Source organism: Rhinolophus ferrumequinum, chromosome 5 (genome assembly GCF_004115265.2).
Source record: "Rhinolophus ferrumequinum isolate MPI-CBG mRhiFer1 chromosome 5, mRhiFer1_v1.p, whole genome shotgun sequence".
Classification (NCBI taxonomy): domain Eukaryota; kingdom Metazoa; phylum Chordata; class Mammalia; order Chiroptera; family Rhinolophidae; genus Rhinolophus; species Rhinolophus ferrumequinum.
In genome coordinates, this window is record NC_046288.1 from 83,813,613 (window position 1) to 83,836,914 (window position 23,302).

Genomic DNA, 23,302 nt, shown 5'->3' on the forward strand with positions numbered 1-23,302 from the left:
AAAAAATAAGCTAAAGGTATTTATTACCACCAAGCCAGCATTGCAAGAAATACTAAAAGGACTTCTGTAAATAGAAGAAAGATCAAAACAATCTAACTACAAATTTAAAAATGGCAATAACTATGTACCTATCAATAATCACTTTAAATGTAAACGGAATAAATGCCCCAATCAAGAGACATAGGGTGGCTGACTGGATAAGAAAGCAAGACCCTTGTATATGCTGTATACAAGAGACTCACCTCAGAACAAAAGACACACACAGGCTGAAAGTGAAGGGTTGGAGTAAGATATTTCATGCAAATGGAAATGAGAAAAAAGCTGGAGTTGCAATACTTATATCTGACAAAATAGACTTTAAAATGAAGAACATATTAAAAGATAAAGATGGGCACTATATAATAATAAAGGGATCGATCCGACAAGAGGACATAACCCTAGTAAACATCTGTGCACCCAACATAGGAGCACCTAAATATATAAAACAGGTACTGACTGACATAAAGACAGAGATCAACAGTAACACTATCATAGTAGGGGACTTCAACACACCTCTGACAACAAAGGACAGGTCTTCCAGACAGAAAATCAATATGGAAACAACAGCCTTAAATGATACATTGGACCACTTGGATTTAATCGATATTTTCAGAACATTTCACCCCAATGCTGCAAAATACACATTTTTCTCAAGCGCACATGGAACATTTTCCAAGATAGATCATATGTTAGGCCACAAAACAAGTCTTGATAAATTTAAGAAAATTGAAATCATACCAATTGTCTTTGATCACAATGCTATGAAATTAGAAATGAACTACAGGAAAAAAACTGGAAGACACACCAATTCATGGAGGCTGAATAACTTATTACTAAATAATGAATGGGTCAAGCAGGAGATCAAGGAAGAAATCAAAAGATATCTCGAGACAAACGAAAATGAAAACACAACGACCCAAAATCTATGGGATGCTGGGAAAGCAGTCATAAGAGGGAAATTCATAGCTTTGCAGGCCTACCTAAAGAAACAAGAAAAATCACTAATCAACAGTTTATCTTCACATTTAAGGGATTTGGAAAAAGAACAGCAAAATAAGCCCAAAGGGAGCACAAGGAAGGAGATAATAAAGATCAGAGCAGAAATAAATGAAATAGAAACCAGAAAAACAATACAAAAGATCAATGAATCCAAGAGTTGGTTCTTAGCGAAGATAAACAAAATTGACAAACCTTTAGCCAGACTCATTAAAAAAAAGAGAGAGATGACCCAAATTAATAAAATCAGAAATGAAAGAGGAGAAGTGACAACGGACACCACAGAAATACAAAAAGTTTTAAGAAATTACTATGAGCAACTATATGCCAACAAATTTGACAATCTGGAAGAAATGGACAATTTTCTAGAGGCGTACAACCTTCCAAGGCTAACTCAAGAAGAAACAGAAAACCTGAATAGTCTGATTACCACCAGGGAAATTGAATCAGTAATCAACAATCTCCCAACAAACAAAAGCCCTGGACCAGATGGCTTTACAGGTGAATTTTACAAAACGTTCAAAAAAGAATTATTACCTATTCTCCTCAAGCTCTTCCAAAAAATCCAGAAGGAGGGAAGGCTCCCAAACACTTTTTATAAGGCCACTATCACCCTGATCCCAAAATCAGATAAAGACACCACAAAAAAAGAAAACTACAGGCCGATATCTCTAATGAACATAGATGCAAAAATCCTCAACAAAATATTAGCGAACAGAATTCAGCAATACATTAAAAAGATCATACACCATGATCAAGTGGGATTCATCCCTGGTATGCAAGGGTGTTCAACATCCGCAAATCAATTAATGTGATACACCACATTAACAAAATGAAAAATAAAAATCACATGATCATATCAATAGATGCAGAAAAAGCATTTGATAAAATCCAACAGCCATTTATGATAAAAACCATTAAGAAAGTGGGAATAGAGGGATCATATCTCAACATAATAAAGGCCATATATGACAAACCCACAGCTAACATCATACTCAATGGGGAAAAGCTAAAACCATTCCCCCTAAGATCAGGAACAAGGCAAGGTTGCCCACTATCTATACTTCTATTCAACATAGTGCTGGAAGTTCTAGCCACAGCAATCAGACAAGAAAAAGAAATAAAAGGCATCCAAATTGGTAAGGAGGAAGTAAAATTATCATTATATGCAGATGATATGATACTATATATAGAGAACCCTAAAGACTCCACCAAGAAGCTATTAGAGCTGATAGATGAATTTAGTAAGTAGCAGGATACAAAATTAATATTCAGAAATCAGTTGCATTTGTATATACCAATAATAAAACATCAGAAGGAGAAATTAAAAAAACAATCCCATTTACAATTGCTCCAAAGACTATAAAATACCTGGGAATAAATTTAACCAAAGAAGTAAAAGATCTGTACTCAGAAAATTATAAGACACTGAAGAAAGGAATGAAAGAAGATATAAATAGATGGAAACACATATCATGTTCATGGATAGGAAGAATTAATATAGTTAAAATGTCCATACTGCCTAAGGCAATATACATATTCAACGCAATTCCTATCACACTACCAACGACGTTTTTCACAGAAATAGAACATATAATCCTAAAATTTATATGGGACCATAAAAGACCCCGTATAGCCTCAGCAATCTTGAGAAATAAGAACAAAGTGGGAGGTATAACAATACCTGACTTCAAATTATACTACAAGGCTACAGTAATCAAAACAGCATGGTACTGGCATAAAAACAGACACATAGATCAATGGAACAGAATAGAGAGTCCAGAAATAAATCCATGCCTATATGGCCATTTAATCTACGACAATGGAAGCAAGAATGTACGATGCGGTAAAGACAGTCTATTCAATAAATGGTGCTGGGAAACCTGGACAGACACATGCAAAAAAATGAAGCTGGACCACCTCCTTACACCATATACAAAAATAAATTCAAAATGGCTTAAAGAGTTAAATGTAAGATCTGAAACCATAAAATACCTAGAAGAAAATATAGGAAGAAACTTCACAGACATTACCCGGAGTAAGATTTTTACTGATATATCCCCTCGCGCGAGGGAAGTAAGAGAAAAAATAAACATGTGGGATTATATTAAACTAAAAAGTTTTTGCACAGCAAAGGAAACCATCAACAAAACAAAAAGGGATCCTACTGAATGGGAAAAGATATTTGCCAATGATATATCTGATAAGGGATTAATATCACAAATCTACGAAAAACTCACTCAACTCAACTCCAAAACAACAAATGACCCAATTAAAAAATGGGCAGAGGACTTGAAGAGACATTTTTCTAAAAAGAACATACAGATAGCAAACAGACATATGAAGAAAGGCTCAACCTCACTAACCATCAGAGAAATGCAAATAAAAACCACAATGAGATACCACCTCACCCCAGTCAAAATGGCTATCATCGATAAATCAACAAACAACACGTGCTGGCGCGGATGTGGAAAAAAAGGGAACGCTTGTGCACTGTTGGTGGGATTGCAGATTGGTGCAGCCACTATAGAAAACAGTATGGAGGTATCTCAAAAATCTGAAAATGGAACTACCCTATGATCCAGTAATTCCACTCCTAGATATCTATCCGGAGAAATCCAAAACTCCAATTCAAAAATCTTTGTGCACTCCTATGTTTATTGCAGCACTATACACAATAGCTAAGACATGGAAACAACCGAAATGCCCATCGGTAGATGACTGGATTAAGAAAATGTGGTACATTTATACAATGGAGTATTACGCAGCCATAAAGAAGAAAGAAATCTTACCATTTGCAACAACATGGATGGACCTAGAGAACATTATGTTAAGTGAAATAAGTCAGACAGAGAAAGATAAGTACCATATGATCTCACTTATATGGGGAATCTAAAGAAAAGAATAAGTGAATGAACTAATCAGAAACAGTTTTGGAGACAAAGAGGAAAAACTGAGGGTTGCTAGATGGGCGGGGGGTGGGGGTAAGGGGGAAGGTGAGGGGATTAGAAAACAATCAGTAACCACAAGATGGCCACGGAGTTTTGAAAATTAATCTGGGGAACGTAATTTAGTGGTTACCAGAGGGTAAGGGGGTTGGGGAGTGGGAGATGAGGGTAAGGGGGATCAAATATGTGGTGATGGAAGGAGAACTGACTCTGGGTGGTGAACATACAATGTAATCTATAGATGATGTAATACAGAATTGCACACCTGAAATCTATGTAATTTTACTAACAATTGTCACCCCAATAAATTAAAAAATAATAATAATAAAAAAAAATAAAAGACAAAAAAAAAGAAAAAAAGATTTCATGTCTATGAATTACCCTCTGGCATTCGTAAGGTCATTTTTACATTTTCTTTCTTTCTTTTTTGCTAATTTGAAAGACGAAACATTTCCTTAAAAATACACATTCTTTTCATTACTCCTAAAGTAATATAACTAGCCCTAGCTATTGATTATTTAAAAAGCAGGTCATGTATATATATTTTTTTTAAAAAATCAAAAGAAACAAAAGATAAGTGATTTTTAAAAAGAAGCTCTCTCTTCCACCAGACTGAGACACATGCCTCAAATAGATTCATCTGTGCCCCCAGGAATTTTCGGTGCATGCATAATGACAGGCTCTCTATACAGTTTTCACCTAACTCTGTTCTGTATCAGCACATGTACATGGCTTAAAAATATTTTTAACATTTTACCATTCTTTAAGCTGCTGTACTGTACTCCATCATGGGGATGGACGACCATTTACTTATGCAGTTCCAGGGACGGACAACCAGGTCCTTTCCCTGCCTTTGCTAAACACCGTGCTGAAACACACTTTCACGTGTCCACCGGCATATGTGGACATCTTTCCAGATGTCGAGTTTGGGGCCAAAGAGTAAACAGATTTTGCCTTTGGCAGATGCACCCTCCAAAAAGGCGGCAGGCACCGGTTTGGATCCTCATCAACACAACTCTGTGAGCTGGCCTGCCTCCCACCGTCTGACCACACTGCGGCCGACCATGCCCCCTGCGTCTCAGTCACTAGCATGGGTGAAAAAGAGTATCTGTCGTGATTTGCTTCTGGTTAATAATAAGTGAGACTGGGTCTGTTTTTAAATGAACAGAAACCATTTGCATAGTTCTTCTTGGGTCCCTGTTTGCGTTTTTGCATACTGTTCTGTTTCTTAGGTTCTTGGTATGGGTATCTTAGGTCTCTCTGCATCCTTAGGTTTGCTGGATGAGCGAAGACGTCCAGGGCATGTAAGCTACAAAGCACAGACATACCTGCCACCACAGGCGTGGGGCCTGAACACGGGACAGCGTGAACCCTGGGCTGTGCACACCCGCGTGCTTCAGGTCCAACCCTTTCCTTTGCTGCATCAGCAGTGGGTATAAAACGAGAAAACAGGAGGTTCCTGAGCTACCTCTCCAGCTTGATAACTAAATTGGAGAAAGAATCATGGACCTAGTATGTCCCCTCTCTGAGCCTGAGAATCTGTGGGCAAGAGTGAGAGAGAGAGAGAGAGGGACACCAGAGTGACAGAGACAGAGACAGAAAGCACGCATGCGCCTAACAGCAGGGATACCAAGCCTGTTCCAACCCAATCTCTCCAACTAGACAAGAAATTTGAAAGACCGAGTCATTCCAGATATCAGATCACACCCTGGCTAGAAACTTCGTTAGTCATTTTTAACCAGAGGTTTCTAAAATGATCGCAAAGCAAGCATCACTTGTCCAAACCAGGAGTGTCACAAAAAACCCAGGACTTACCGACTTGTGGCTCTTGGCTGTTATGGTCTTCACCTTGTCGGGGTCCCAGATGACCACGTCGGCATCCGAGCCCACAGCAATCCGCCCTTTTCTGGGGTACAGGTTAAAGATCTTGGCTGCATTGGTGCTGGTGACAGCGACAAACTGGTTCTCATCCATTTTGCCGGTCGCCTAAAGGTAAGATCCACCGATGAGAGGAGCACCCATACTTGGGTGGGAAGGACAGAGAGGCGCAACCCTAAACCTGGCGGCTGGAGTCCTTGCGAGGAGACAGTTTTCCCCTCCCCAGCTGAACACAGACCATCCTGAGAGAGCACCAGGGCCTGGCCTTACCACAGCGGGAACGCAACCGCTCACGGCATGCTGGCATTTGCCCAACAGCCACTATAGCACGTGTCAGTGTCTCTGGGTCCAAGTTTAATACAAGATAAAAACCCTTGGCTTCAAGTCAGTGAAAAGTCATCTTTACAGAAACTAAAATGTGGTTAAAACCAAAATATGCGTCATCCTTAAAGAGTAAGGGACACATTCCTGTCACATCTGTGAGTGCAGAAGACTCCACAGGACGTGTGCCACTTTCTTAAGCGTCACACGTTTCCTCGCGGGCCCTCCTGATGTACTCTGCTTCAGTCTTAAAGGGAGAAAGGAAGGAGAGTTAAGAACCAGCAGTGCATAAAGCGCTGGCTTGTGATGGACCAGGTGGAGTGCTTCTAGAAGGTTCCTGGGGGGACCAATGGGGTGCTGCCTTACCACCGCCTTGTCCCAGACGACCGTCATCCGCTCCTCTATCCCGTTGACACCCTCAGGGATCAGAGTGAAGTTATCCTTGCCCACTGCCTTCTGGGCAGTGCTGTAGGGACAGTGGCCACTGCCAGTAACCTGCAGGTCTCCACTGGCAAGGATGAAAACAAGGTGGGGTTCAGACCTGAGTTCAGGTTGAAGGGCAGCCCAACTTCAGACACCCAGCACAGGCTGGAACCTAAAGCCCCAGAGAGATGGTGAGGAGAAGGTTTTAAGGCACATCCTGGGCATTAGTGAGTGACATCGGACGGCCTGGTGGCCTTGGGTGTCTTGTTGAACCCTGGGAGGAGCCCTGGGCACCTCCACTCTGTCCTGCGTAAGGCTCCCCAGGTGGGCTCCTCTGACTCACCTGGAAGACAGGGATCCGACCAGAAGAGGTGCCAGGCTATCCTGCCCTAAGATGCTGTGATCCGGGGACCACCGGGTCTGGAGAGCCCAGAGGGCCCCCAAGGTGATGGGGGTGGTGCATTCTCTGCGTTGAGAAAGGAGCTGGGGGAGCAGAAGGGGCCAGCCGACGGGTGACTCTGCTTCCTCCAATCTCACCAGATCCCTGAACTGCCCGGCTTTGATGCGATTTGGCTTTGCACATCCCACAGACCTACTATTACCGTATTTTACTGTGTATAATGTGCTCCCATGTATAAGGCGCACCCACATTTTCGGCCCAAACTTTCAGGGAAAAAAATCTTTCATTTTAATTTTCCAAGGGATTTTCCAATAATTTTTGTAAAAATATCAGCTAGATTGCTAGCTCCCGCCTAAAGTGTATGAAGAGAAATGTCGTGTTGCTCACCCTGTGGTAATAAAGTCAGGCATCACCTATCTTACCAAGGCAGTCACTTACTCTGTGGGTAACAATGCTGGGCTCTTCGTTTCACTTCATTGCATCAGTGGCCGAAATTTCAATGCAAGTGCATCGTAAGTTCAACAAAACTGGTTATCGTATTCCAGGGTATTATTTTGCATATGGATATCGTTATTGACTTTTAGATTTACACTTTTAACTCATAAGCATCAATAAAAGAATTAAAACCATTTATAGAGATACAGAATTAGTACTACCCGTGTGTAATGTGCATCCTTGTTTCCCTCACAAATTTGGGCAAAAAAAGTGTACACTATACATGGCAAAATACGGTAAACCCTGGCTCAGCCCCCTCCAGGCTCAGCGAGCCACCCCTTCTCTTCCTCCTGTATAAAATGGAGAGAATGGAACCTCCCATCCAGGACCATGAGGATCAAATGAGCTAATCCTGGACTCGCCTAGCATACAGCAGGCAGGCGCCAAATACACTGACTGCCTTCTTCCTCCTCCATCCTCTACCTCTTCTCTGTAAAGCTGGGTGCATGGTGAATTTTATCTCAGTGTTGAAAAAGAGAAAGAAAGCTGAGTACAGCCAATAAATAAATGGATGGATGTGTGGATGGAAGGGTGGATGGATGAATGAATATAGAAACGAGTGCGTAAAATTCACAGCTCCAGCATGTGCCCGTGTGTCTCAGAGCCAGGGGTGTTCACACCGGGAGGGCGCTCACGTCCCTGGGCTTGGATCTGCACAAGCTCACCGGGGACCGTGACGTGTGCTGACACTGGTCTTCTTACCCTGTCAGCTGTTGGTGTTGGGCCTGGCTGCTGTTTATGAGCGGTGCTCACGGAACAAAATGCTCCTCAACGGTTCAGCAACGTGACCCGGTTGACTGGGTTTGCTTTGTCGTCCCCTCAGGCTTTTGAGACAATATCCTTTGCTATATTAGGGGCCCGGAACTGGACACCTGAGTCCATGGACGGAGTGGAGCATTATTTTGTGAGGCGAAATAATAGAGGCAGAGGCCATCCTCCAACTCGGAGCCCCGGGACATATCCGCCGTCATCTAGATGTCCAGACATACATTCGCTCGTGACACGCACTCGTCTACTCCACCAAGGTGTCTGCACACCTGTGTGCCTGGCATGGTTTGAGATCATGGTGATGCATCTAAGAGCAGAAACAGATGAAATCCCTGTGTTCACTAGTGAGGGGTGGGGGTCGGGACCATGTGGTGAGAATGCATGTTAGGAATTAAAACAAAATGAGTGGCGGGGGGACGGGTATGCTGGGGAAGGCTGGGGCTGCCACTGCAAAGAGGGTGATCAAAACCTGTCACCGAGGGGGCGTCTTCCAGCCAAGATCTGAAGAGAGCAGAGGAGCAAAGCACATGACATCCTAGAAATGAGTGCTGGGCAGGGGCGCAGTCAGCATGAGGCCAGTGGGCTGGACCGAGGGGGTGGGGGAGAGGAGGGCCAGAGCAGCTTCGGGGGGACGGCCTGCGGGACATTGTGGAACCCAGGCTTCACTTTGGGAGATCTGAGAGATGAGAGGGAGCTTGGTCTGATTTAGGTTTTAAAATATCTGGGCGCCTGTTGGGAACAGACTGACACGGTGGGGGTGCGGGAGGGCAGGATGGAAATGGAAAGGCCTCTCAGGAGAGATGACGACAGCCTGAGCCAGGATGGCCACGGCCAAGGGGGTGAGAAGTGGCCAGATGCCAGGGCCCTCGGTCCGTGTCCTGCCGTTCCCTGGCCTGCGCAAGACTGTGGAGCGGCAGCTTTGTGGGGAAGACCTGGAGCTCGTTCTGGGCTGGCAGCTGCCCACCAGACATCGGGCTGCAGGTGGTGAGTAAGCTGGTGGCCGTGCAAGTCCAGGGCTTCTGCACCGCTTGGAGGAAAGGTTTCCATGGTGGGTTTGCACCCTCGCCCCTGCAGTTTCTTCTGATGAGAAGCCCCATCTTACCCTCACCCGTCATGCAAACTCCTCCTCATTCCTGAGCTCCAGGCCTGAGGTCACCTCCTCCATGAAGCCTTCTACACGCCTCCCAGTTCTGAGCGTGCATCTCTGCTTCCAAAGCAGCCTGCACTGTGGCCTGCAGAGTTCTTTCCTCACACTGGCTAATAGGTAAGGGACTAAAGTGGCTGTATTCCTACACGTAGCACAGCACAGCATAGTGGCCACTTAGTGAACCCTAAAGTCCAGGCCTTTTACCCACATTGTGTCATAACCACCTCTGCGGTAGGTACTATATTCCCCCCACTTTACGCATGAGTGAACTGAGGCAGAGAGACAGATATTCCAGGTTGTATGATATGCCCAGAGTGACACAACCAATTAGGGGATGAGGCAGGATTTGATTCCTGGTCTCTCATTCCTAATCCTGGGTGCTTCCCAATATGTCCTAGCACCTGGCACTCAGTTGGCACTGAAATAGTTGCTGAGTGAAGAGGAAGTGGTCAGGAAATGTGAATGAAACAGCAAATGGTCTGTTGAATAAAATGGACCCTCAGGCCCCTAAAGGCCTGTTGTGAACAGTCCCAAGGTCTGTTCTGAGGACTCCAAGCATCCAGCCCCAGGCCTCCCCCATGGTGTGTCTGACTCAGCCTGGCCTTCCCACTCTTCAACCCTCCGCCCCAGAACCCCTGCCCCAGCTCTCACCAGGCCAGTAAGGAGGTCAAGTAGTCAGGCGTGGTGGGGTCCGGGCTTAGGGGAGGGGACGTCACGAACGCCGCTGCCTTGGCCCAGTTCTTGCTCCAGTAATGGGTGCCATCCGTCCCCAGGCTGGCAGCAATGGGCTCACCAAAAACGAGGGGGCCTTGTGGGACAAACACGAACACGTGGTTAAGAGTGAATGGTCTCTCAAGGGAGACGCTGATGCAGAGAAGTAGAGGAGTGGAGGATCTCAGAGCCCTGAGAATGAGACTGGCCAAAGGCAATGAATCGTCCACGCTTCTCTAGGCTGCACCACACCCCCCTCCCCCAGAGACCCCCAGCTCCCAGGCACTCAGCACCAGCTGACTCGCTCAGCAAGCTTTTGGTCATTACCGCTGTTAGTATTGGGGTAGGACTGTTATCTCCTTTTATAGACTGGTCAACTGAGGCACAGAGACAGGATCTGCTGTCTGTTTGGGTTCTGCCAGAAGCAGATCTTCGAGTAAGGACTGAAGTTCAAGTGTTATATTTGGGAGGTGATTCCAGGACACACTGGTTGGGGACCGAGGAAGTGACACATGGGAGACAAGAAAAGGTGAGTTATCGAGTCGCAGCTGTGAGCACCTGCAGCTCAGTGCATGGGGACCTCTAGGAGACTGTGACGCGCCTCAGAGTCGTCCCACTCCCAGGACCGGGGGCTGGCCTGCACATCAACCCACTGCTTCCCCAGCATCCACTTTCCGGAAACTCCACCCTCCTTCCAGGGAGGGGGCCAGATGTGCTTCTGCCAGAACAAAAGCCCAGAGGCAGAGTCTCAGGGCTTCCCAGTAACAATCTCTGCATGAAAGACAAATACGAGGGATACGGGCCACTGCACCGCGGCCGTGCCAAGGCCACCAGCCCAAGTGGGAGGCGGACTTTGGGCTCTGGAGTGCGTCCGGTAGTGCGTTTTGCATCTGCACCATCTGAGACAGCAGCCACCAGCCACATGTGGCGCTTGAGCACGTGAAATGTGGCTCGCGTCACTGCGCAACAAACTTAAAAATGGCATCTAATTTACTTGAAATTGACATGGAAATAGCCAACACGTGGCAAGTGGCCTCCTCAAGTCTAGGGCCTGCATGCTCGACTCCCCCGCACGCCAGCTACTGCTCCCACACGCATGTAACTTCCCTGAGCCTCGGTTTCCTTGTCTCCAAAACGGACCTAATCCTAAGTGAGCTGTGCTCTACCAGAGCTCTATATATCTATAAAATATCTATAAAATGCCTCTGAGGGTCAGCTTGCCCTTAAAAAGACTAAAACAAGGTCGTTGGGGCTAAAGCCGCTTCCAACATAGCAGCCACCTTGAGGCACTTGAAGTCGGGGTTGGTCTGAACTGAGCTGCACTCGCTGTAAGCGTGAAACACACACTGGATTCTGACGACAATGCAGAAAAAAGAACACACAATATCTAATATTTTTTATATTGATTATATGTTTTGAATATATTTGGTTCAATGAACTATATTATCAACTTTTTGTTAAATAGAGCTTGTAACACTTCCCATGTAGGGTTCCTGTGAGAATCAGGAACGCAATGTACATGGAGTCTGGGGGACGCTCAATAATGGTGGGTGGTTGTTTCTACCTGGCCTTCTCCACCCACCCACCGCCTCACGAGACTCGGACAGTGCACGGGGCTAGTTTTGTCCTTGCTGAATGTCCACCATGGAAAGAATTCTGGCTGCTTTCTTTGTGTACCGAGCACTGCCCACTTCCTCCATCCGTCCTCCTCTCCCTGAGTTTGCAATGGGCATCCTTCTTCGTTCTTGGTCTGCTGGGGGTTGGGGACTGTGGACCTCACTGTCAAGGCCTGGGGACGACACCCGGTCCCTCCTCTGAGTCTCCTGCCGAGAAGCCAGGCCAGTCGAGTAAGCCAGCTGAGGCCTCACCCCGCAGCCCTTGGTGAGGCAGGCAGCCTGGCACGGCGGGCCCCACTTGAGAGACGAGGATGCCATGACAGGAAGTGAATGGCTGACATGAGCTGGGAAGGGACTCCTGGGGGCCCACCAAGGACTCTGCCTGCCAGGCACTTCACGTCCATGAGCCCAGCAGGTCTGTTTAGAGAGAAGGCAATGGAAGCTCCAAGAGGTTAAGTAGCGCATCCCGTCTTAGAGCTGGGCAGCTGACTTCTTGGACTATATACGCCCCTGATGTCCAGCACAGGGCTGCCCCCAGATCCTCTGGCGCTGGAAAAACGCCTTCCTCCTTCCCAACCTGCAGCAAAGACTCCATGTGGGCCCCACGGTGGACCCTGGGTGCAGGCACCCACCATGGGGCCCAAGACAGGGGGCCCAGGATGATGTGCCCAGGGAGAGGACCAGAAAGAGGGCGGCAGGGTCCAAGAGCTGATGCTGCCCCAGCTCCCTCACTAAACTGATGTGAAACCCAGGAGAGAATGTTAATGTCCACATAGCTCTTTAAAATACTGTCTCTTCTGACCCCAGATAAATACCCCAGCTACAAATGAGGCTCCAACACGACTTCCCCAAGGTTACACATGGCACATGGCACCCAGGAATCAAACGTAAAACCGAATGCACATCTCGTATTCCGCCATCTCATCCTCCCTTTTCAAAATGTGCAGCAGGCCCGTGGGGCTACAGGCGCTGTGTCTGCCCGGGCAGCAGCCCCACCAGCGACCTGGACCCTGCTGGGTACCCCCTTCTCAGGGCTGCGTACCTCTCTTCCTGGCCAGGGTGATGATGTCCGCGGCGCTCTTGCTCATCACCTTGGTGATGTACACGGGGCAGTTGATCCGGCCGGCGATGGTGATGGCCCGGAACACGGCCTCAGCCTCCAGCTGGGGACACACATACACGGGTCACAGGAGGGAGACCGGGGGAGGGCAGCCACCACCCACCCCGAGTTCCCTGAGTCAGAGCCCTTCCACTTCCCTTAAGTAAGTGCGATCAGAGGGAAATCTACTGCATTGAAGGAGATTTTTTAAAAAGGCAGGCAGAAAACATTGTCAACATGGATTTGGTTAGAAGGTTGGAAGGCAGAATTATATTCTTACGCTGCTTGGAAGTATTCTGCAGGTAGAAGGGGACAGACTAGGCAGAATAAGGCATCAAAAGGCCTATGAAATGGTCCGTGACATACACGAACGCATGTGTCTGCTATTCATTCATTCACTCATCAGGTGAAACTGCCTGCTGTTGGGTTTGGTCTCTGCCCCTGGAGACCGGAGCTTCCTGAACAAAAGGACAAGTTATGTTTTGTATTGTTTTGTTTTTAATGTAGAGTCTGGTGACGCCCCACACATGGTCCTGCTGCCCGTGGCTGGCACTGGAGGCAACGTCCACATGACATAAAGGTTGTGAACACTGTCACTGGGTCCGTCCTGTCACCGGGGCCGTCCTGTCACCGGGGCCCAGGAGCAACCAGCTGGGGCCGTGGCACTCACACACGGAGCACGGGGCTGGATGGGCAGCCCCTGGGGGAGGAGCCAACTCTGTGCTGTGTCCCTGGGCCAGGCCCGCAGTGTGGGTCTGGGACACCGTTCATGGTTTGATGACATCAGGAAACATCCTCAATGCCAGGGCGCCCGTCCTGCTCCATGCCCAACCTGCTTGCCTTTCTCGGTGCCACGCACATGCACGCACACACGCACACACTCACACACTCACACACTCTGCCACTCCCAAGGGAATTCATCATTTTCAGGTCTCAGGAACAGTGGATGCATGCGGGGGCAGGGGCAGCTGTTTTGTAGGCGTTAGGCCTGGGACACGTGGCTCCACTTCCCTATTATCTAATACAAAAAGTCCTTGGGAAGGAGCCCTGTCCAGTTTGGACACCGAAGTGTCCACAGGGCCTTGGTGTGAAGTTTCTGGGCCCTGGAGGCAGAGCCTCTCCTGGCTCCTCCGATTGGCCTGCAGCCCCCCAGGGCTCCGAGTGGGAGGGCAGGTCGGGGAGGACCACGTGCTGGTTGGCTTGGTGGCGGGATGGGGGCAGATGGGGCTCTGGCGGGCTGTTGCCGCTGGACCAGCACCCGTGAGCCCCGCAAGGTCAGTCCCAGCAAGTGCAGGCGCCTTACCTCCTCAGGTCTGCTCAGCGCGTGGCCTTCCGGGCCCGTGATGCCCATCTCTAAGATGCGCTTTTGTTCCTACAAGAACAAGGAGTCAGCTATCGTAGAACAGCAGAGCCAACACAGGCCGGTCCTCCAACCCCCGTTAGACAGACGGGCAGCTGAGGCCGGGGCGTGAGTGAGTGGTCTGGTGAATGAGTGAGTGGTTGAACTTGGGCTGGGGGCCACCCAGTGACCCCTGCTTCCTCCACTGCACCTGCCCTCCTTCCCCACCTCTGCAGCCCTGGATATGGACACCCACACCTGCTCTCTATGCCATCCCCTGGGACCAGCCAGTGGAAGCAGGGGGAGAAGAAATGAGCTGCAAAGGCCACTCCCATCCTCCCAGTGTCTGAGCCTCTGCTGCAGGACTGTCCTTGGGAAGGAGACTGGGGTTGGTGCTGCATGGATGTGGGAGTCCGCTGCAGGACCGACCATCTCTGTAACCTGGACGAGTGATCAAGCCTCAGTCTTCTCTTCTGTAGATGGGGGACAACAGTGCCCGCACCCCAGGGTTCCCATAGTGAATCAGTGAGGCAGCATGTGTGAGACGCCTGCACGACACCTCGAGTGGACTCAGACCTCATGACTTGGCAGCCAGCCCTCATTATCTGCACTGGTTTCCTTTTCCTGGTACCTGCTTTGCTAGGAGGAAACCTCTGCACCTCAAGTTGATCATAGGACCTTGAAATGGTTCCCTGAGCTGATGACCCAGATTCAAATCCAAGATTTTCTTACCCCAGGAATGCTTTAATTTCTCAAAAAAAAAATCACAATTTCCACCACATCCATGATTATTAAGCTTGAGCTTATGATAGGAACATAAACTGGAAATAATTTGAAGGTCTAACGGTTGAGGTGGATCTAAGGAAACAGCGGGATAATTTCAGCGATGGAAGATGATGTTTACAAAGCATTTTTGCAAACTGTTTACAAAACGATTTTATGATGTGGAGAGATCTTTATGCAAGATTGTTTAAATGCCAGTTACTACTTCTGTTGGAAGGAAGGTAGGAAAAGGAAGAAAGGAAGGGGAAGCAGGGAGGGAGGACGAAAATGACCCAGTGGGAGGAAAGCACAGGTCACAGAAAGACTAGAGCAGGGTTTTTAGTTAGCGATAAAGCACTGAACGCCTGCACTATTTTCACTCCGTTTTGAAACTACACCAAAGTGACAGAAAAGGTACACAAAAGCCAAGAGAATGCAGACAAGACAACAGAAACAAAATTTTGGAGGCTGAAAAGCAGAAGTGCAGAGGTAACAGATTTATGGGAGCTGAGAGAACGAAATGTTAAGTTGGCCGTGAGGGAAGTTAAGAATCCCCTGAGGCAAAGCTTAAGAACTGGGGGCTCCAAACGAGGCTTCGCACACCTGCTGCTGGGGTGGAAGTTAGTACCTCCTGGAAAACTGTTTAGCAGTAACTACTAAAGCTAACAGTGCATGTCCATCCCCCAGGAATTCTGCTCCTAGAGACAAACTAGCAAAAATAGGAACATATGTTTAGCAAAAGACTGAACCAGAACATTCACAGAAGTTTTATATGTGATAGCCCCAAGTTCGAAACTATCCAAATACCCACCACCTGGAGAAGAAACTGTGATCTATTCACGCAGCAGAATTCTACACGGCTATGAAAAAGAAAAGGCTATGGCTTCGTGTAACAATAGGGATGAATTCCACACACCTGGTACCGAGCAAAGAAAGCCAGACGTACGAGCACGTACTGTATGGCTCCATTTTTATGATGCTCAAAACCAGACAAAACTGAGATGTGTGTGGTACGTGACTTCTAGGAGGCTCCCCTGTCCCCTCGGGGATTACACCAGGTACCAAACCGTCCACAGTTCACAGGGCAGGCAGGTTACCCACTCTGCACAGATGAGCAAACTGAGACACACTAGACCACGGGGATGGCAAAAGGCCTCACTGCAGATGGCATGTGCTCGCCTCACATCCAGTCCTTGCCCTGACCCTTCACTGCCTAGTCACCTCACTACTCACTGCCTACACCCCCTTCTGTCGTGACTTTACAAGGAGGAGCAGCTGAGGTGCCAGGGGTGGAAATGCACACCACTCACCTGAGCTATCAAATCTCCGTTTTCCGCATGGACCAAGATCACAGCTCCCAGCCCCTTGAGGAAGGTGAAGGCTTCATAGAGCTAAGGAGGGGTAAACAGGGACCGGGAGAGACAACAAAATATCAAGCAGGAGCATTTGCAAAGACTGCCCTTCTGGTCATACCGTCAGCCACTCCCGGCCCCTGCAGAAGCAGCACGCCGCTCCAACAGTATCAACAGGAGGAAGTCTTGTTCAACAAGGAAGGCCTTGGAGAGGCTCTTCCCTTCACCTTGACCCCCTCCAGATCCGAAAGCAGGAGGCCGGGGTGGGGCAGAAGTGATCAAAGTCACACCATGGCAGGGTGGGACCCTCCATCCCGGTGCCATCCAGACCTTTTGCTTTCCCGTTGGATGTGCTCCACTGCAGTGCCTGTTGAGGGTGACAACTGGTGCTCAGAAGTCTATTTCAGTTCTACTGAAATGGTGTAACTAAACCTGCTAAGTCTGCACTGTAGCCACCCACATACCTCGGGAGACGTGTACGTCTTTACAACAATTGTAACCCGTGCCATGTGACAGACCACAGTGGGGTGGGGACACGTTCTCCAGTCATTCCAACACTCAGATAATATACACCTGCCCAGCGCACCTCACTTAGCCAGCGCAGGCCCTGCCCACTGCCCCACGCCCTCTTCCCACCCGTGAAGGATCTGATCCACGTTTGCACCTGCTGCGGACCAAAGCCACCATGTCCCTCTCCAGGGGCTTTCAAATCTTAACAGTTCTTCCTGTGTGCAAGACAACACCCTCCCCCGACCGCCCCTCGAATGTGTGCTTTCAGATGCAGACACAGGCGAGGAGGCACTGGGGGGCATAAAGCACCTTCAAGGACCTACATCCAAAGTCCGCTCAGCCCCATCTATAACCAGGGCTTCGGTGGGACAGACATTAGAATGAAACAGGTGACCCCCAATTATGCCGGAGTGCCACGTGCTACTTCTTCCACGAAACTGCACGAGTTCTCCGCGTTGTCAAGCCTTCTGATGATGACAGCAAAGGCCTTCAGGGCATCTTGGAGTAAGATTTTCTACAACCAAGTGTTTATTTGAAGAGGCAGGACATGTGCTCCTCCCACTGCACGTCAAACGCCGTGATAATAATGATTAGGAGCTTTACGTGGCACCTGCTGTGTGCCAGGCGCTGTCCTAGAGCTCTACTTGTGCTCAGTCATTTAATCTTCCGACAACCTCTGTGAGGCAGGTGCTATTATGAGCCTAAAGCACAGAGAGGTTAGGAGAGCTGCCCCAGGATGCACAGCAAGGCCAGGGTTTGCAGCCAAGCAGTCTGGCTTTAGCATCCCCGCCCTTCACCGCCTCACTGTCCCACCTCTTTAACAAGCAGCAGGCAGGACAACGGTAACAAAACCAGACCAGGAGTCCCAGGGCTGTAAGGCCAGGTGCCCAATAAATAGTGACCCCGAATCTGTACTGCTTAGAGCAGCAGCTTCCTTAGCTCATTTCATCCACATAACAACTGTTTGACATTGGCAGGGCCAGAGATAATGACATCTTCCAGATGAGAAAACTGAGAAAGGAGGTGACTTGCTATTGGTTTGAGGGACAGCCAGGGATTTCCTCCAGGGTCAGACCTCATTGAATAGCCTCTGACCTGGCCTGAGGCCCGGCACCACCTTGGGAGTTTTCGAGAGGTACCGATTCCCGAGCCCTACCTCCAAGTGTGAGTGAGAGGATCTAGGAGTCTTTTTAATGAGCCCATACATGATGCTGAAGATGGCCAGGTTTGGGACCCACTATGCAAGAGACCCGTTGTTCCACCCCACTTGTCGCCAGAAAGGAATGGGGACCCAGGAGCAGTGAAGATTGGCCAGGGGTCACACGGCAATCTAGTGTCAGAAGTGGGACGTGAGCCCAGCGCTCTCCCCTGCCAGGTCTGACAGCTCCTCTGCCCTGTGCTGCCTCGCCTGACAGAGCTGGCCCATTCCTGGGCAGGGAGGACGGGAGGTGCGTGGGACGACCTACCTGGCTATCAGACATTTGGTAGAGATCCTTATAGGCCATGTAGACTTGGAAGGAATTGACACCTGTGTCAGGACACAAAGAGAATAGAAAAAATGCACTTCAGTAAAAAGAAGCATGCCTTGGGAGGCCGGTTGGCTCAGATGGTTAGAGCGCGGTGCTCATAACACCAACGTCGCCGGTTCGATTCCCACATGGGCCAGGAAGCTGTGCCCTCCCCAACTAGACTGAAAACAATGACTTGACTTGGAGCTGATGGGTCCTGGGAAAACACACTGCTCCCCAATAAACATTAAAAAAAAAAAGCGTGTCTTTCCTGTAAAAGTTGATGATCACAGTAGAGTGGTGACCACCAGGATAGAAGGGTGCCATCGGAATTCAGTGGGGGCACCGAGCCCAGCCTGGTGGTCTGAGCAAGGGTCAAAGGAGGAAGGTCACACCTAAACTGAATCTGAAGGGGGAGGCGAAAGGTGGGGGAGGGGAAGACGGTAGGGGAGAATCTACGCGGCTGAGAGGGAGGGGAGTGCAGGTGCATGGACAGTTGGCTACTAACAGCACATTAGGTGTGCAGGTACTAGAAAGTGTCCTGTGGCTGAAGCAAAGGGAACACGTGCTTTTAAAAAAATCCCCTGTATTTTTTTTTATCATAATGAAATACCAATAACAAAATTCACCATCATAACCACTTTAAAGTGCACAAGTCAGTGGTATCTAGTGCACTCACTATGTTGTGCAGCCATCAGCTCTATCTAGTAGAGCATATGCTTTTAAAGGGAATGACATGATCAGACGTTTTGTCTCAGACTATCCTGGAAGCAGAGTGGAGGCTGGGCGAGCAGAATAGCAGGAGAAATGAAGACAGGCAGGAGGAAGCTGAAGGCAACCTGGACAGGTGTGCTGAGGCTCTGAGCCAGGGCAGGAGCTGCAAGGATGAAAGGGGGAGGGATTCAAAAGGCCGAACTGAGAGGACTTAATGGGCTGCACTGACCAGCCAGCGTGGAGCGGGGGAGGCAGGCAGGGCAACTCCCTCATTCTCCTACAAGTGGCTTGAGCACAGGGACCACAACTTACAGATTATTTCATCTTGCTCACCCATAATATGTGCTATGTAATTGTTGATGGACTCAGGAAACATTTGGATAAGCAGATGAAGAATTTAAGGCAGAAGGATTAAATGGCATCGAGACTTCTTTTATACTAAGCAATAGTGAAGACAAGCCAAAAATCTTTTCTTGGGTAGAAAATCTTGGCAACAAAAATTTCGTTTCCCAAAAGAGCAGGAAAAATGAAAAGAAAAAAATTCCATAGATTAACATAAAAGTATCAGTTTCAAATTAACCAAGTAGGCTTAAATAAAAATAATAGGACAATTGGTATTATATTCCTTGTAAACATAAACCCTTTTTTAAATACAACAACTCAGCATTTAGACATAGATAAAAGATCTAGGGGGAAACAGGTAAAACCAAAGTGACAGGTAAATTCATAGCCTTAAAAATGCATCTTTTTTTTCTTTTTGAAGAGATGGGGAAGAGTAAGCTTCCATGATAAGAAATTTTAAAAGAAGAAAATGAAAATTCACTAGAAATTAGAAGTAAACAATACAAATAAAAGCAGAAAGAATGAATGAGAAAACATAGTAGAATTAGTAAAAACACCCTAAAACCAGTACTTGGGGTGGGTGGGTAGGGTAAAGCTATCTCAGATTAAAAACTTCTGTAAAAAATCATGACAGATTACACGTTATAAATGGAAGTTAATTCTTAAAAACTCAAAATAAAAAGCAAACAAGCAACATGGTAAATACATCTGCAACAAGTTTAACAGAAGTTTAAAAATAACCTCTTATTTAAAACACCAGACAGTGGTTACTTTTGGGGAGGAGAGGGGAGAGGTATGTCAGCACCAGGAAGCTGGGGTGGCTGGCAAAGTTTGATTTCTTGCCTGAGTGGGGGAATCTCATAATAATTCATAAAGCCACATTTTGTTCCGTGTGGTTTTTCTGTACCTATTTTCTGTCAAAAAGATTAAACTAAAAGTAAAGAAGCAAAAACTGCCAAAGGCAAGCAGTATGTTTAGATAACTGAAGAAAATAATGGCTAACTAATAAAGATAAGGAAAAGATTTGTATTTCGGGCGTCAAAGCAATGCAAATGAAAACCTCAGTATTGTTCCACATTTCATATGTTGCCGAATGCTAGAGAATATGCATCAAAAGGAGTTTCTTACATAGCAAGGGACAGTGAAAACTGGGGCGAATGCTTAGAAAACCAGTTGAACACCACGTATCAGGAGTCATATAAATGTTTCCATAACTCTACTACCACTACAGCTTCGGGAAATACAGGAGGCTCTGGTACACACAAAACCTCCCAAGTTCACGAATGCCACTCAAGGAGGTTCCACAAAACATCAGTCTAAAGGATTATACTGAACACCTATTGGGTTGTCAACTCATTCTTAATACCCTCCAGTTCTCAGTTCTTTCTGGCATTTTCTAGCAACTGCCCTCGTCCCTATCTACCCCTTAACCTTGGAAGTGGCCATGTTCATACTCTGTGGCCCCAGACCACAGATGGTTAGTCCAGGGCTAGGCACCTGACAGATGAGAAGCTGAGCCAGCAGGAGGGACTGAGTCCAGGTGATAGCAAAGGATACCTGGCTGGTCTCTGAACTAGAGATGTCCACTCAGATAAAGGGCAGGCTGTTCGATTCCACCAAAGGAACCGTGGAAGTAGAGAATGCAGGTGGAGGGTTGACAGGGAGGTCAGAGCTGGCAAACTCAAAGAGGAGAACTTGGATGGCATGGGAGACCTGCTGGCACGGGGATCCTTGGATACAGGGCTCCAACACTCTGCAAATCTGCTCGTCTCACTTCAGCCAGGCTCTAGACGGGCTCTGCTGTCAGCAGTCAACACAGGGATGCTGACATCTGTATCAGCGAAGAAAGATCGGATTCATCAACAGTACACAGGTGTCTTCACTGCAGGGCTTCTGAAGGCTTTAACAGGATGATGTGCATTAAGAGTATTCAAGAACAGAGTAAACAGTGAGCACTTCCCAAACTTGCTGGACCCCAAAAGCCCTTTCTCATGCGATGCTTATTATCTCACTCATTAGATATTGACTGAGGGCTTACTATGTACAAGCACCATTCTAGAAGCTAGAGATACAAGGTAGAAAGGATCCCTGTCTCCATTCTACCAGGAATAAGCAAACAAATAGATAAGATCATTTCATGCAGAGACAGGAGCTAGGAAGCCATTACACAGGCTGTTACATTTTTAAGGTTGCACAGAAGTCTTGCAGAGACTCCCATCAAGAGGCAGAGTCTATTCCAGTCCTTGAACGTGGGTTGGACCCGAGACTTGCTCTGGCCAACAGAATGAAACAGAAGTAGCCGTGTGGCACACGTTCCAAGCCTCGGCCAGCATCAAGGGGCCTGCAGGTCACTCTCCCTCTTGGGAGCACAGTGAAAAGAAGCTCACGACAGCCTGCTGGGGAATGGATCATGCAGAGAGGTGTCCTAGCGGCCCCTGCCATGCCAGCTGAGGCCTGAGGCCATGAACAAGCCAGCAGAACTGTCCAGCTGAGCCCAAACCAACACAGCTCTCCAGAGTGTGTGTGAGCAAATAAACAATCGCTGTTTTTCAGTAGCTGTGAGAAAATACACATACAATTTGCCACCTGAACCACTGTTAAGTGCACAGCTCAGTGGCATTAAGTACATTCACACTGTTGTGCAACCATCACCACCACCATCTCCAGAACTCATCCTCTTGGCAAAGCGGAAACTCCCCTTTCCCCTTTCCCAGCTGCTGGAACCCATCACTCTACCCTCTCTCTCTGAATCTGACTCCTCTAGGCACACAGAGTGTGACCATACAGTGTTTGTGCCTTTGTGACCGGCTTATCTCATGGAGCATGACGTCCTCAAGGTTCACCCCCAGTTGTAGCGGGTGTTAGAACGTCCTTCCTTTTTATGAATAATAATCCACTGTATGGATGGACCACATTTTGCTTATCCATCCACTCTTCGGGGGGACATCTGGGTTGTTTCCTTCTTTTGGCTGGAGAACTGACACCGAGCCCAGACGGTGGGGCTCGTGCCAGCGAGGTGACTTGTCCAACGTCACGCCAAGAAGAGCAAGGGCGGGATTCGACCCCAGGCAGCCCGACTGCAGGGATCTTTCTACGTTCTGCTGCTTCCTGTGTTATGTGACAAGTCGTTTCACCGTGCGCTTGTGTGAGAGACAGAGAGAGAATGGTGAAGCAGCCCAATGTCAGAAGATGAAACCACGTTAAAGACAGAGCCTGCAACTCGCCAATCTGGTGCAAGCGTGGCGGCTGCCACCTGGCCTGTGCTCCAGAAGTCACCCCTTCACCATCACTCCCCACCACCACCACCTCCACCAGCCCCCACACAGGCGGAGGGCAGGGAGCACCCAATGGCCACGTCTAGCTCTTTGCCCTACAGAAATATTTGCACCAGCGAGCATAGGTATCCTCACAGAGCTGTCCTTTCTCCCACAGCACTGTTTGAAATGGCAAACAATTGGAAACAGCCTGTAGCGGGTGCTGGGATGAGCCCCACGGTCCCCCTCCAGGAATGAAGGACTCGCCCCTCCCCCGCTGCTGGAAGAGCAGCAGGCAGGAGACCCTCAACAGTCAGCGTTGTTGAGCCTCCCCCATGAGGACACCAGCCTCGCTCGAGGTCCCGCCCCTTCCCAGAGGGGCCGCACCCAATGCCTGGTTGACTGGAGTATGAAGTCCCCTGGCTCTTGTCCTTCCTTAGGATAAATCTAAAGGGTGGCCAGGTTTCAGAGTGCCCTGTGGCCACTCCTGCTTTCTCTGGGTCGCTCCTGATGTCAGTCCGTGGGAGGCAGGATAAAGATGCCCTAAAGATGTCCACTCTCTAACCCCCAGAACCTGTGAATATGTTCCCTCCCAGGCAAAGGGATGAGATTACCGACGCTGAGACGGTAAAGCATCCTGGATTTTCTGGGTGGGCCCAATGCAATCACCAGGCTCAGAG

At 48.1% G+C, this 23,302-nt stretch overlaps 1 protein-coding gene across 2 annotated transcripts in view; it reads right to left on the bottom strand.

Moving 5' to 3' along the window:
- The window catches only part of CRMP1 (collapsin response mediator protein 1), a 57,361-nt gene that overhangs the window by 6,383 nt on the left and 27,676 nt on the right, over nt 1-23,302 (bottom strand). For both annotated transcript variants that reach the window (XM_033105547.1, XM_033105548.1), the window contains exons 5-11: nt 18,271-18,332; nt 16,253-16,333; nt 14,145-14,213; nt 12,785-12,905; nt 10,067-10,223; nt 6,549-6,690; nt 5,799-5,969 (exon numbers count right to left, since the gene is read on the bottom strand). In XM_033105547.1, coding sequence (XP_032961438.1) covers nt 5,799-5,969; nt 6,549-6,690; nt 10,067-10,223; nt 12,785-12,905; nt 14,145-14,213; nt 16,253-16,333; nt 18,271-18,332 — 803 coding nt within the window. The remainder of the gene's footprint in view (nt 1-5,798; nt 5,970-6,548; nt 6,691-10,066; nt 10,224-12,784; nt 12,906-14,144; nt 14,214-16,252; nt 16,334-18,270; nt 18,333-23,302) is intronic.